General features: G+C 40.1%; 1 protein-coding gene across 6 annotated transcripts in view; it reads right to left on the bottom strand.

Moving 5' to 3' along the window:
• MFSD1 (major facilitator superfamily domain containing 1) overlaps window positions 1-8,989 on the bottom strand; it is a 73,127-nt gene extending 64,138 nt beyond the window's left edge. For 2 of the 6 annotated variants that reach the window (XM_055381904.2, XM_055381905.2), the window contains exons 1-3: window positions 3,172-3,457; window positions 1,119-1,171; window positions 16-128 (exon numbers count right to left, since the gene is read on the bottom strand). In XM_055381904.2, coding sequence (XP_055237879.2) covers window positions 16-128; window positions 1,119-1,171; window positions 3,172-3,334 — 329 coding nt within the window. In that variant the 5' untranslated portion in view covers window positions 3,335-3,457. Of the gene's footprint in view, window positions 1-15; window positions 129-1,118; window positions 1,172-3,171; window positions 3,783-8,882 lie in introns of those variants that run through there. The other 4 variants (XM_063704325.1, XM_031009275.3, XM_031009276.3 and 1 more) reach the window with 4 other exon arrangements.
• Between the last annotated feature and the right edge of the window lie 6,575 nt (window positions 8,990-15,564).

Here is a 15,564-nt window from a genome sequence, read left to right as displayed (position 1 = left end):
TCTTTTCAAGCTTACCGTATTCCAAATACTCGGTCTATCAAAAAGCCACCAAAGAAACACAAAACTACATTGGGCCAAGAATACCAGGCATACAGCAGCATGAATTTCGTGGTATTCACTTGCATATCCTATATGAAAAGAAAATAAAACTATTTTTTTCCAAACAGTTAAGTTTAGCAACTAACAAATCAAAATATGACAATCTAAAGTGGAAAGTAGTTACATTCTTCTTTCTGTAAAGGGCAAGTTTTTTTTAACCATTTGTAAGTCTCACTAACTTCCTTGAGAATCTCATGAAAGCTATGGCCCCTGGCCCAGAAAAATGGTCACACCTGGGAACCCTGGGAACTTCTTGAGTTCACATGCCATTTCAGGGGCTTCCTGGATTCGAGGATCAGACACCCTGCTACAGGGACCACTTCTGTCTGACTATAACTTCTATATACTACCTGCATTGGAGACTCTGCCCACATATACAAGGATAATCTTAGCCTATCCCTACCTACCCTACCCTCTCCATCCCCTCAAGCATGCTCCTCCTACTTCCTTTCTCTTTCATTCTAGAATGAAAAGGGCCAACCTATGCATTTTCCCTGTCCAAAGGTTAAAAAGAACCTACAAAGAAAAGAGACTAAATACCCAAAAAACTGTAAATATCAAGTATGTTTTTACAATACAAAACCAGACTAAAAATCCTGACATGGACAATCCTCTGCAATCAGTATCCACATTTAAAAAACAAAATAACAACTAAAACCTATTTAAGAAGGCAAAAAGCTATCTTAACAAATCATTTGTCATTCGGGTGACTAAGCGCTGGGAGAGTGAAATGCAAACAAAAACCTGCTCATATTTTTGACAATACTGTGGAAATACCACATAATTATTTATCTAAGGTCTGAAACAATTTCAAGTCACATATGTGCTATAAATGAATTATTTGTGGTAACTCATTTCAACTTAAGAACACCCCTTGCAACTTGTGGATTTGGTGACTACAGATGTCAAAATAGATTCAGCGGACACGTGAGACTAGGGCACCTGAGGGTTGATAATGCCTCCACCGCTACACTTGCTCTAAAGAAAACAAAAGAAACAAGGGTGAAAAATCAACTTACTCGTTTAACTTGAGTCTGAAGGGCAGCAGGATTATCATAGCAAAAATAGCTGCCTAGAAAAGAGCAAATACTTTATAAGTAATAATACTTCCCATATAAAAGTTTCAAGTTGCAGTTGCTACTGAAATTACAATTTTAAATGGTGATACTACGGGTTGACACTACAGAAATATTTCTGAACCACTTCCTTATCCACCAGTATTTTCTAAGTTATATCAAATAACCTCCATAAATTGGTAGTGTTCATACACAGCAAATATTGGGAACCTGAATTAAAATGTCAACAACCAACAATTAAATATTTTTCTATTTTACTTTCATCATGCTTCACACATATACTATTTTATTAATATCTTCATGAAGCATCTATATTTTATTTATTTCCTTATCTACAAACACACATACACTAAAAACTTTACAACCTCATCAGTTTCCTAATAATGTTAGCTTAAGGACAAAGGAATGGAGTGTAATCATTCTGACAAAACCAATATTTGAAACAAGTTCTCTAATTCTACAAACTACCCAAAATCAAATAATTTAGTGAATACAGGGCCACGAATGAAAAAAAAAATGAAACTGAGAATTCTAAAGGATTAAATTAAAACATGTCTTTGGGGGAACTGGAAAGAGAGAAGTAGGGAGAGATCTGACCATGCACTCGGATTTATTTTAAAGATAAAATAATTGAGATTCCTTCGTAGGCTACAAGAAAATATTGCCTCCATAGCTCTACTAACTCTACAAGTACACGAGGCTATTGGTTCTAATGACAATAAAAACTGTCATTAGAAAGGAATGAATCTGGCTTCTGAATTCTAGGCAGATAACCAGAATTTACCAAAAACTGTCTGTCTGCTTGAGTGGGGACCATTTTTTTTAATGTTTTATTGTTGTTCTTTCTTTGTTGTGGTGGTTGTTGTTTCTAAACCCTGCTTTAATCGCTTTTAAGGATTCAACGTCCTGCTTTAAAGCTAATGGATGGGCATCATCTTTTAAAAAACAGGGGAGGGGGGAAAAAGGAGTTGCAAGGAAACCAAAGCCCAAAGCATCCTTCATGTCTACTTATATGTTCAGCGCTAGCATAGTTATCCACCATAATGTTCTTAAACCTGCTGATTACACGGGCTCCAGCTAGCCTCCTGAAAAACACATTCATACCAAATTAATATTAGAATTTTGCTTAATAAATTAAAAACTGTAACATAGGAAGGAAAATTTTTTTCTAATTATCAAGAAACTGTTTTCGGAGACATCAGATTTCATAAGTGAAACCAACCACTGTTAAGACTACCACAAGTCCAGTCCAATATGATTGCTTCACAGTGGCAGAGTGGAAGATTAAGAGAACAATATCTATTCACTGAAGCTATCAGCAAGACACACTCATTTTCTCAAAGAGGGTGAAAAATATATAAAAGACTGCTGACGAAATCATTCACGTTTTTTAAAAGCTGGACAACATTGTAAGACCCTGTGTCTAAAAATAATAATAATAATAAAGTCGGGTGTGGTGGTGCCCCATCTGTGGTCCCAGCTACTCAGGAGGCTGAGGCGGGAGGATTGCTTGAACCCAGGAGGTGGAGGCTGCAGTAAGCCACGTTCACAGCACTGCACTCCGGGCTGGGTGACAGAGCAAGCCCCTGTCTCACCTAAAACCAAACAAACAAAAGTCGTTTAGGAACAGTTAAAGCTTTCTGAATTTCCTCCGACCACGTGTGCCAAGAGAGGAACCTTGAAAATCTGGAGTTACCTTCATATCTATCGCCTCTAGGGCGAGTCGCTAGCCCCTGGGACTTACTGAAGAGCAAAGGAGTGCGACAAAACTCGCCCAGCTCAGCCCCTCGACCTCCACGTTCCGGACGCGGAGTAACCAGCAACATCCACAGGTGTGGCTGGAATCGATCGCAAAGGGGAAAATAAAGAGGCCCTGGAGCTTAAGACAGAAGCTGCGCTGAGGCCCCGTGGCACCAGTGACCACGATGACGATCTACCTCGAAGAGAAAGTCGGGAATTCCTTAAAGATCAGCCCCAACCCACCCGGCCGGCTCACCAAAGCCAAGGAAGCACATCAGTAACAGCACCAAAAGCCGGTGCGCCAGGCGACTGGGGTCGCAGAGGGCCGGCAGGGCTCCGGGGGCGGCCGGGGCACCTCTGTCGGCCTCGTCAGGGCCGCCTGCCAGGAGCGCCCGCGCTTCCTCATCCTCCTCCTCCATTGCGCCCGCAGGAGACGGAGAGGGGAAAGTGGTGACAACTCCAAACCCCGGCAGGAAGCGCCCGTCGAGCACTGTCAAGACGGCGGTCACATGACTCCGGGCGCTCACGTGACGCCCCGGCAGGTCACGCAGGGCCACGCCCATGTGAGCGGCCGCCGGCGCTGGGAGGACGGACCCAGCGGGCGATGAGAGGGCCTGGCGCGGTTCGCTTTTCCCGGGTGACTGTGTTCGTGGGGCTGAGGCTCTCGAGGTGCCCACTTCCAGCTTTCCACCAATTACTGCACTGTCTTTTCGTTTCCTGCCCCGCTGACGCGTACACCTATTTCAGGCTCAGCGCAGCTCCGCGGGGAGAAAAGTGCGGGCCTCCCTCTCGGCTCCACACCAGACTCCGGAGTAGTTCGACCTGCGCTGGGGTCGCCAAGACGCGCTCTGCCCTTCTCCCAGCACTGCCCTCTCCAGCGTCTTTGACCACTCTTAATACCCACAAACTTGGTCGGACAACTTCTGGTGTGTCCAGCCATGTGTCACGTACTGGGAATACAAAATGGAATGAGGCAAGCTCCCTGACCTCAAAGATTTCAGAGTTCAGTTGGAGAAATCGACAGAATCTGGTACTTTTAAAACTCAGCATGATGAATGAATGTGGTGAGAACAGCGGCAGAAAATGGCACTGAATTCCATAGAAATATCTGGAAAGGGCATTTCAAAAAGGGAGAAAAGGTGCATAGTTTAGCCAGCTTTCAGGGCAAGGGAGTGAGGGGCGCTGAAGCTCCTTGAGGTTGAAACCCAGGCTAGAATGAGTAAGAATGCGCCAGTAAGGGTGCTTGTTTGAGCGGGTTGGTTGCAGGGCGGGCAGTTACGAGGGATAATAAAGACAAAAGCGTGAAACAGAACTGGGTGTGTATGTGTTTGTGTTGAACGACAGAGAAGGAACTCGAGTAGAAACACTAAACCTGTTTCAAGAAGAGCCATGCAAGGATTTTGAGCACAGCAGCAGGACTGCAAGCTTTGTGTTTTAAAAAACATTCGGTCTGCCAGCACAGCACCATCGTCGCTTTCTGGGGACCCTCAGGCTTTACTAACAGAATTTTGAGGGCGTCAAAGCTAGAGGCTGAAAACTGTGAGGATTATTAGGAAGATGCTGCAGTCGTAACGATTAGAGATGACGAGGGCCTGTTAGCAATAAAAAGCAGGAATGGCACAGAAGAAAATCAGTAATTATTTAGGAGGTAAAATGGGAATAACTGTAAATAATAGCCTATGCGATCTGAAAGAGAGGAAAGACTTCAGAGTGTCTCCCAGATTTCTAGCTTGGGCCGCCAATAGAGATCAAAATTTAGGGAGAGAAGGAGGTAGGAGAGAGTGTCAAGGATCAGGTGCTGCCTTTGAGATGTCTATACATATCTCCACTTTCACCGTCCATTCTCTCTTTAGCTCCAGTGGAGGAGCTCCCGATCTAATAAAACTGTCTTGTTATTACTCCGAGAGGAGTAATAACTCCATCTTTCCAAATACATTAGTCACTTCTCTGTCATCTTACTCAACTTCTATCAGTTGATGGAATTGACAGCCCCTCCTTTTTAGCCTCCTTGGCACCATACTTGCCTTGTGTTCCTCCCACTTTGCTGGCCTATCTCATTTGCTGTCTCATTTGTCAGCTCCTTCTCTTCTATTCAAAATCTAGATGTTCAATGATGCAAGACCCATTCCTGGGCTCTCTTCTACTCATCCATTCCCATAACTTTAAATACCCTCCCACTGCTGTCCAGTAGGTAGCCATGTGTGGCTGTTGATCATTTGTAATGTGGATAGTTGGAAAGGAGATATGCAATACGTATAAAATACACACCAGATTTCAAAGACTTGTATGAAAAATAGAATAACCTCCTAATTTGAATACTGATTACATGTTGAAATAATATTTTGCAGATATGAGGTTAAAAATGTATATATTAAAACTGGCCGGGCACAGTGACTCACGCCTGTAATCCCAGCACTTTGGGAGGCCGAGGTGGGTGGATCACCTGAGGTCAAGAGATCGAGACCATCCTGGCCAACATGGTGAAACCCCATCTCAACTAAAAATACAAAATTTAGCTGGGCGTAGTGGCACCCGCCTGTAGTCCCAGCTACTCAGGAGGCTGAGACTGGATAATCGCTTGAACCCGGGAGGCAGAGGTTGCAGTGAGCCGAGATCGCGCCACTGCACTCCAGCCTGGTGACAGAGGGAGACTCCATCTCAAAAAAAAAAAAATTATATATATATATAATTTTATTTTAGTTTATATATATATGTGTGTGTGTAAACTAATTCCACCCATTTTTACTTTTTATGTGGCTGCTAGAAAATGTAAAATTACCTATGTGGCTTACATTGTATTTCTGTTTATCAGTGCGGATTTATATGCTGTTGCCTCTAAAATACCTTCATTCCAGACTCCTTTCTTCAGCCTAAGACTACCATTCCAACTGTTTATTTGATATCACGTGGATGATGTGGATGACTAATAGGCATCTCAAACTTATCACATTTAAAACAGAATCCTTGAGTTCTCTCACCCATGCTATACCTGTTCCTCCGTAAGTGTTCCTTAGCAAAGTAAATGGGACATCTCTCTACCATTTGCTATCCACAAGTCTAGCAGTCATCCTTGATGGCCTACTTCATCTCCTACATCTACTCCCTCAGCATGTCTTGTCAACTCTCTTCCAAAATATACCCTCATTGTGCATGTTCTCCATCACTACTCCTCTTACCAGAATGATCTCTCCCAGACAATCACAACAGACTCTTTAAATTTTTTTATTTTGCTTATTTTTGATGAGAGATACATCTGGTGTATATCATTCAAACAGTACCAAAGAGAATAAAGTTCAAAGCGAGTCTTTCCTGCCTCCCTATACCCAGTACTCTTGGGAAGTAATCATCATTATCAGATTATTTTGCATCCTTCCAGAGTTACTACACACAGTTGTTTTTCTTCCTTTCAGCCCAGCAGTGTGGCCTAGAAATTGTTCTTATTCTTGAGGACGATCTTGGAAACAACCTGTTTGCCACACCATCCTAATCAAGCTTGTTACCAGATTTTTGGTCTTTGCAAATATGATCAGTGAAAATTTGCTATCATAGTGTAGTCTCAATTTATATTTCTATTATATTGAGGAATATTGAACCTCTTTTATGTGATTAACAGCCACTTATATTTGTTCTAGGAATAATCTTCATATCCTTTGCTTATTTTTCCAGATGAATTATTGAGGCTTTTTCTTATTGATTAAATAGGCTCTTTGTTGCTGATAGGAGCTGCATATATTTATTTTGACTCTGTTTATGGTAATGTTTCCATATAGTTTCTAATGCCAAACTCTCTTTTTATTTTATAACTCCAGGGGTTTGCTTCTCACGCAAGATTTTCAACAGCCTCAATTGGTCTCTCTACTTCCGTTGTTGCATTTCTATGATATGTTGCCCGCACAACAATCAAAATGATCTTTTTAGTTAGTTTGGAGCTTTGGTTTGTTAAGGAATTGTGAGTCAACCATCAATATCTGAACTAAAAGAAACAAAACTGGGCCAGGCACCGTGGTTCACGCCTGGAAACCCAACACTCTGGGAGGCTGAGGTGGGGATATTGCTTATACTCAGGAATTGGAGACCAGCCTGGGCAACATGGCGAAACCTCATCTCTCCAAAAGTACAAATCTTAGCCAGGTGCGGTGACATGCGCCTGTAGCCCCAGCTGAGGTGGGAGGATCACTTGAGCCCAGGAAATAGAAGCTGCAGTCAGCCGTGATTGCACCACTGCACTCCAGCCTGTGTGACATAGCAAGACCCTGCCTCAAAAAAAAATAAAAATTAAAAAAAGCAGCAAAACTGGATTTACTGTGTACTCTAATAAGGAAAAGCTATGCTGGGTAGGCACAGTCTCCCCAAGCAGAGCCGGCTGCTGATGCTCTATGGAGCTTTGGGGAATACAGAGTTCAGGAACAGGTGCATTTCAGAGGCAAAAGGGTTTGCCATCACCTGTAGAAGAGTAGATATTCTGGTAAGACTGTTATTAATTCTCCACTGAATTTATTGGAGTGAATCTGTCATTGGCTGACTTTGAGAAAGGAGGGGTTTTTCAAACAAGTTTTACTGAGGCAGTTGATTAATTTAATGGGTTTAAAACTGGTTCTAGGAGTGTGGAAACTTGCTTTAATTCTCAGGGCTTCAAAAAATTATTACAGAAATGTGAAACCTACAGAAAAAAAAAGGTAAAAAGGTAATGTACCCACCAAACTGAGCACCCAGAGAAGGACACAGGAAAGAGCTTTTTAGTCAGTGCCAACTCCCCTGTGCATGCCTGAGAACTTCTCCTTGGGGGCTTGCGCTTCCCAGGAGTTCAGGCTACCTGGTTACCTTGCAACCCAGCTGCGTCTGATGGTTTCAGTTAAGGTTGTGACTCTGTAGTTCATCTGAGTTTTTCTCATTATTGAGAAAGGAAAGATGTTCATTGCAGCTTTTGATATCCTAAGCACAAAAGAAGTCTTTCGTCTCAATTTTAACAGTACATTAATTGGGTATTACCCTTTTTCTCCCAGTTTCACAGTTGTCTTTTGTCTTTATGAAGTTTTTGGCTTATTTGTTTTGTCATGAAAATGGTTTTTTTTAGAATATAGTCAAATTTATCAATTTTTTCTTTTATTGCATCTGGATTTTGAAACATAATTAGAAATCCTTTCCTTGTACCCAGGTTAAAGAAGAATTCACCCATTTTTTTTTCTAGTACTTGTATGGTTTCATTATTTAGATTTAGATTCCTGACCCATTTGGAGTTTATTCTTTTGCCTAGTATGAGGTATGGGTCAAACTTTTTATCTTTTTCTAAATGGCTAACCAATTGTTAAGTCCATCTTTGTCCAAGTGATTTCAGATGCCATCTTTATTGCATACTAAATTCCCATATGTATTTGGGTTTACTTCTGGACTTTCTTTTCGATTGTACTGCTCTTTCTTGTCATGCACCAGGACCACTGTTTTTATTTTAGAGGCCTTAGAATATGTTTTAGTGACTGGTAGAGGTAGTCCCCTTTCATAGCTTTTATTTTTGTTTTCCTGGATATTCTTCCATATTTTTCCACCTGAAATTAGTATCAGCTTGCCTAGCTCCATAAGAAAACTGGTATTTTTTTAATGAACTTTAAAAATTAACTTAAGGAGACTTCAGTTTTTAATGTTAAGTCATCACATACACAAAAAAAGTGGTGTTCCAGTTTTTCAAACTATTTCGTGTCTTTTGAGAGTGTTTTAAAGTTTTCTTCGTATATATTTTACAAATTTCTTGTTAAATTTATTATTCTTTGTTGCTTTTGTAAATGTAGTTTTCTCTACCTTTATGTCATGTTACTGATTATGTATGTGAAGGTGTGTTGATTATGTATGTTAAGTTTATGTCCTGCCAACTTACTGAATTCTTCTCTAGTTTGACTTAGTTTTGCTGTTAATTTTCTGTGATATTCCAGGTGTACTATCATACCATCTGCAAAGACAAAGAGTTTTACTCACTCTTTTCTAGTTCTCCTGCCTTCAATTGATTTCTCTTTTCCAACTGCAGTAGTGAGTATCTCCAGTTCAACGTTAAATAGCAGTGAAGATAGTGTACATTCTTCCCTTAGACCTGGGATAAATATTAAACAAACAGAAAAGAAAGGAATGCTCTTCCTTGTAATAGAAAGCCAATCAATACATGTAGAAGGAATGATGGAAATATAAAACCACTGTTTGCTAGGCATCATCATAATATCTGATACAGGCAAGAATCAGTAGTTACTAAAATTAGTGGATAAAAGTTTGAAGTGTAAAGGATATATGCATAATCTCAAAGTAGCTCCTCACCAGAGATTTATTAATGACAAAGGAAAAAATAGTGCAGAAGCCTGGCCCACATACATGAACCAAGTGATCATAGTTAATACTACCAGTATTGGAACAAAGTGACATTATGTGCCCCCAGATATGCACTGAAACTGAAAACACAAAACTCTGTGGTTTACCTAATAAAAGCTCATCATACCTAAATCTCAGCATAAGGAAAGATCAAACAAACCCAAATTGAAGGATATTATACAAAATAACTGGCCTGATTTCTCAGTGTCATAAAAGACTAAGGAACTGCCCTGATTAAAGAAGACTCCAGAGACGTAACAGCTGAATGCAACACATGATCCAGGATTTCTTTGGCTATAGGGAACATTATTGGGACAGTTGACAAAATCTAAGTTCTGTAAGTAATTTGTATTCTGTCAGCATTTATTTCCTGATTTTGACTACTGGACTGTGGTTATGAAAGAAGGTACCTGTGGCCGGGCATGGTGGCTCACTCCTGTAATCCCAGCACTTTGGGAGGCCGAGGAGGGCGGATCACCTGAGGTCAGCAGTTCAAGACCAGCCTGACCAACATGGAGAAACCCCATCTCTACCAAAAATACAAAATTAGCCGGGTGTGGAGGTGCATATCTGTAATCCCAGCTACTCGGGAGGCTGAGGCAGGAGAATCGCTTCAACCCAGGAGGCGGAGGTTGCCGTGAGCTGAGATCACGCCATTATACCCCAGCCTGGGCAACAAGAGCAAAATTCAGAAAAGAAGAAGACGAAGACGAAGACGACGAATACGAAGAAGAAGAAGAAGAAGAGGAGGAGGAGGAACTTGTTTTTAGAAAACACATACTGAGATATTTAGAAGTCAAAGGACATGTACATATAGTAGATATATATGTATATGGAGAGAGAATAAAACAAACATGGTAAAATGTTGCCATTTCAGGCGTCTGGGTAGAGGGTATATGGGAACTCTTTTTACTAGCCTTACAACTTTTCTGTAAATCTGAAACTATATACACCACACTTTGACCTCCTAAGAGTCTTGTGCATCTTTGTATCTCAAACATCTAGAACAGGACCCAGCTTGAAAACTGCTTCATGAGTGAATCCCTTAAATCAGGAGCACGTTGCACCACCTAGTGGTGTAACAAAGGAAGCTTACTGCTGTGGAAAAACCTGTTCCTGTCCACAATGAACTTGCTCATTCTAACTGTGTTGACCTATTATTAGCCAAACAAATTGTACTTATTTTATAATTATCAAGTGATGGGAAAGTGAAAGCAATTTGGGGTGTAAGTATAGGCTTTATCATCTTGGACACAAGGTCACTAGATTGACCAGCCTGGTTTCACAGGTGTGGGGGTAGTTGCAGCCTCTGGAGCAAAGTTAGCCACACAGACAGAAAAGAGAATAGGGTAACTCCTAAAAATCCAAGTTCTGGATTCAGTCTTCATGTGCATTTACTTCCTACAACTCCTGAGTGCTGTGTGAGCCAAAACATTCTCTTTATCTTCATCCTTCATATTGGAAGCCAAGATGTAAACCCCTTCAATGCCTTCTTTTGTCTCCCCGGTCTACCCCCACCCCCACCTCTCCCCACCAGCAGTGAAGGTTTCTAGTATGGGACAAGAGAGAAGGAGTGTCTGGTTCTGCTTGGGAGCCCAGAAGCAGTGAAAAATGAGCTTGATCTTGAAGAATGAAGAAGATTGGGAGTGGGGGTTGGAGGGGCAGAGTAAGGGCATTTCAGGCAAAAACAACATCATATACAAAGGCCTTAGAAAGAGATTCTGACTCTCTCAACTTCTATATTAGCTTCATCCAACTCTACATAGAAGATGTGCAAAGAAAGCCTTTGAAGTCTGGTGAAAATAACTGCGTTGATTTGGATCATGGGATTAGACATTGGTTTACTTCCATATAGTGACTCATGAAAAATAGTTTATGCTGACTTATGTAATCACAGGAATGAAAAGTTTTTGTATTATTATGTAAATGAAGTACCAATTTTAAAAGAAAAATATGTACTCTAGGAGTCTAAGGCTGTCCTTATATTTTAGAGCTGAACTGGCAAAACTAGTGGCCAAGATAGCAGGAAAGTGTCCACTGAGAGGTCTAGGGAGTTCATGTTCTCACTCCTAAGTGACTGCTAAAAAATGTGAACACATGGCCATAGAGAGTGGAATGATAGATGGTAGAGACTCAGAAGGGTGAAGGGTTGGGAGGGTGAATGTGAGAAATTCTGTACTGAGAAATTACTTAATGGGTACAATGTACATTATTTGGGTGATGAATACGCTTAAAAGCCCTGACTTGACCACTGCATGATCTATGCATGTTAACAGAATTGCACTTGTACTCTATAAATGTTTACAAATTTAAATAAATGAATAATAGATCTGAAAGAATGTTTATGTGCTTAATAAATACTGCTTTTTATTGTACACTAGCCCCCGCCTTATCCTGGGGGAATACTTTCCAAGACTCCCCAGGTAGATGCCTGAAACCATGGAGTGTACTGAACTCCTGTGTAAACTGTTTTTTTTTCCTATACATACATACCTATAATAAAGTTTAATTTATATATTAAACATAGTAGGAGATTAACAATAATAACTAATAATAACATAGAACAACTGTAATGATACACTGTAAAAAGAGTTATGTGAATGTGGCCTCTCTCCCAAATATTGTATTGTACATATTTTCTTATGTTGATGCAAGATGATACACTGCCTACATGATGAGATGAAGTGAGGTGAATGATGTAGTCATTGTGACAGCGATAAGCTACCATTGACCTTCTGTACTCCTGAATCTGTTTAACCATCCCTTACTTGCAGTAAATGGCTTGATGTCACTAGTTTTAGGGGATCCCTTGCTGAAGTCTTCATGTAACTGAATGCTTTTTGGCCTAACATATTGCCATCAATCAGAACACATTTTCTCTTCATGTCTTCCACCAATAAATGTAACACCTTTTCCATTTAACTAAGCACTTGGCATACAATCGATGGCCATAATTTTTGCAGTTTGAGATGCAACAGCAAAACTAGCATGAATTTCTTTTTTCTTCTTCACAATTTCACAAATAGAAGATTCATTCTTATCATAGATTTTTTTTTCTTTCCTTATTAAGTTGAAGACTTTCACCTTTTCACTTAAAGGAAACACTTTATGGCTTCTTTTTCACATATCCGAATTGCCATCATCTCTACTCTTGCACTTTGGAGGCATTTTTAGTAAAATAAGGATTACTTGAACACAAGCACTATGGTGCTGCAACAGTTGATCTGATAACTGAGACAGCTACCAAGTGACTCACTGGCGGGGAGTGTGGACACAGTGGATGCACTGGGCAAAGGGATGATTTCATACTGGGAAATCATGATGATACTCTGTATGGCATGTAATTTAAAACATATGAATTATTTGCTTCTGGAATTTTCCATTTCATTCTTCTGAACTGAGGTTGACTGCAGATAACCAAAACCATGGATAAGGTAGGACTACTTTTGTACATCAAAACGCGTAGGAATCATTTACATTTATTTTTATTCAGTTCCAAGGAAATAATTTGCTGTTTTCCTCATTTGTTTATACAAACTTGAGTTCTGAAGGAGCAGAATAAATAATTCCCTGGAATTTCAATACAAATTAACGGCTGAACAAAGATTAGACAGTAAAAAAAAGGTTCCTTTTATACAGACCTCCAGACAGGCACATTCTTATCATCTGTTTTGAAAACTAATTAAATAGAGATAAATGATCTACCCCTAAAGATACTAAACTGGTATGTTAGGATCAAGAGGAGAGGGACTCGCGGGTTGGGAACAAAGACAGGTACCACGCCTTGGATGAAATGTGATCCTAAAATGCCCCAAATTTCGAATGCCAATGAATACATTTATGTCCTACAGTATTCAATTTCTGATAAATGTATGTCTCTGTCTATGTTTTGTTTGTTCATGCATTCTTCTCTTAATCTGTTTCTATCTATTTTCTTTCTCTTTGTGTATGTATCCAACTATGTATTCATCCATACGTCTACCTATCTATACATTTATCTGTCTTCAATTGTAAAAACATACTCGCCGTATTTTTCCTTCCTCACAAGAAGTGAATGGAGTCAGGAAAGAACAGGTGATAGTATATTCTTCTAACTGAAAAAAATGTTAAAGCATCCCTCTAGCTTGGTACAAGAAAAAATATATAGAAATTAAGCAGTAAAAAATAATGTGCAGCTGGGCGCTGTGCCTCACGCCTGCAATCCCAGCACTCTGGGAGGCTGAGGCAGGTGGATCACCTGAAGTCAACAGTTTGAGACTAGCCTGGCCAACATGGCGAAACCCCATTTCTACTAAAAAAATACAAAATTAGCCAGGTGTGGTGGTGCATGCCTGTAATCCCAGCTACTTGGGTTGCTGAGGCAGGAGAATCTCTTGAACCCAGGAGACAGAGGTTGCAACGAGCTGAGATTGTGCCATTGCACTCCAGCCTGGGCAACAAGAGTGAAAATCCATCTCAAATAAATAAATAAATAATAAAAAATAATGTGCACATACTTGTGAATTACATATTGAGAAGGAGAAAGACAAAAGTGAGAACATATTTTATGAAAAATTAACCTGCTGAAGGAATTGCTATGTGAAGTATATATGAGCACTTCCCTTGCAGGTTATGAATTTACTGTCTCGGGTCCGAGTTCATTCTTTTCACAGACTGAGTGTTTAAAATATTTTTCCTTTGCCAGCTGGCAGGATGTTCAGCTTTGTCAGTAGATGGCGTCAGAGAGACATCTCAGGAAAAAACGGTTTTTCCTCCAGTTATGCAGCACACGTGGCTTCTTCTGTGCCAGCCTACTGTGTTTTTTGCTTTTTGTTTTTTAACGGAAATTTTTACGAGCCCCACATCTTAATAGAATAAATAAATGCAACAAAGATAACTTTGAAATTCAAAGTGAGAAGAGGAAAGAGAACAAGATAAGAAAAATAAAAAATAAAAATAAGCCCACTGGGATAAAAGCAATGGTAAGGGAAACGTGAGCATTACTCTACAGAAGCAGGACAAATTTTACAATTTGGAAAGTAGTAGGGTTTTCCCACATGATACCAACTCAGCCTTTCAGGCCAATGAGGGACTACTGAAAATAAGGCAGAAATGTAAATCAACACACACCCATGTGAACAGATCAGTGTGAAATCTTGGAGTGAATGAAATTACCAGACTCAAGCATGACTTGTCTGTGAATATTGCAAGATGGCAGAGTCCGTGTCTGGTTCAATTCATATACCTTAAACCCAAACACATGTATTTATTATCTGCTTTGGGTCTCTTATCTATCCATTTATCTATATACACATCAGATAAGTGACCTGACCCCCGAGTCCCCAAATAGACTACATTAATATGTAGGAACGGCTGGCATGTGGAAGCCAAAGATAGATGTTGTACCTGGCTCAAAATACCTTCCCCACCCACCTCTACCATTCCTGATTCACCTGAAATTTCTAGTACTAAAAACTTAAATGATGACTGGATTAGGTCAAAAAACAGCACTGATATGGATGTCAGCTGTTAAAAGTTATTTCTCTGTCTGCCCAACAATATGTCCTGAGAATTTCACCATATCAGTTCATACAGGTTTTCCTTGTTCTTTTTCTTACACCTGCATGGTACTGCATTGTGTGTATGTATTAATACTATAGTTTCTTCAACCACCCTTCTATATTTGCGTACTTAGTAGGTTACCAATATTTTGTGATTGCCAATTCATGTTGCAATAAGCAATCTTGTAAATATATATTTTTATGTTGGTGGAAGTGTGTCTTCAGGCTAAAGTGGAATTGCTGAACCAAAGGATAAATGCATATATGGTTTTGTTAAGTATTGCCAAATTTCCTTTTAAAGGGTTGTAGCATTTCACATTATGAAAATACCTATTTTTGGCCAGGCACAGTGGCGCATGCCTGTAGTCCCAGCACTTTGGGAGGCCAAGGCTGAAGGATCACTTGAGTCCAGGAGTTGCAGACCAGCCTGAGCAACATAGTGAGACCCCTTCTCTACATAAAATTTTAAAATTCGCCAGGCATAGTGGTACGAGCCTGTAGTCCCAACTACTTGGGAGGCTGAGGCAGGAGGATCACTTGAGCCTGGGAGGTTGGAGCTACAGTGAACCATGATCACACCACTTCACTCTAGCCTGGATGACAAAGTGACACCCTGCCAAAAAAAAAAAAAAAAAAAAAAAAAAAAAAACTATTTTCCCCAGTCTGACCAAGAAATTGTATTGTTAAGCTTTTGAATTTTTTTGCCATTTAAACTGAGACATGTGGCATAGATTTCCAGAAATAGCATGAAGATCTGTCTA

The sequence above is a fragment of the Gorilla gorilla genome, chromosome 2 (genome assembly GCF_029281585.2).
Source record: "Gorilla gorilla gorilla isolate KB3781 chromosome 2, NHGRI_mGorGor1-v2.1_pri, whole genome shotgun sequence".
NCBI classification, from domain to species: domain Eukaryota; kingdom Metazoa; phylum Chordata; class Mammalia; order Primates; family Hominidae; genus Gorilla; species Gorilla gorilla.
This window is presented reverse-complemented; position numbering and strand designations above follow the sequence as displayed.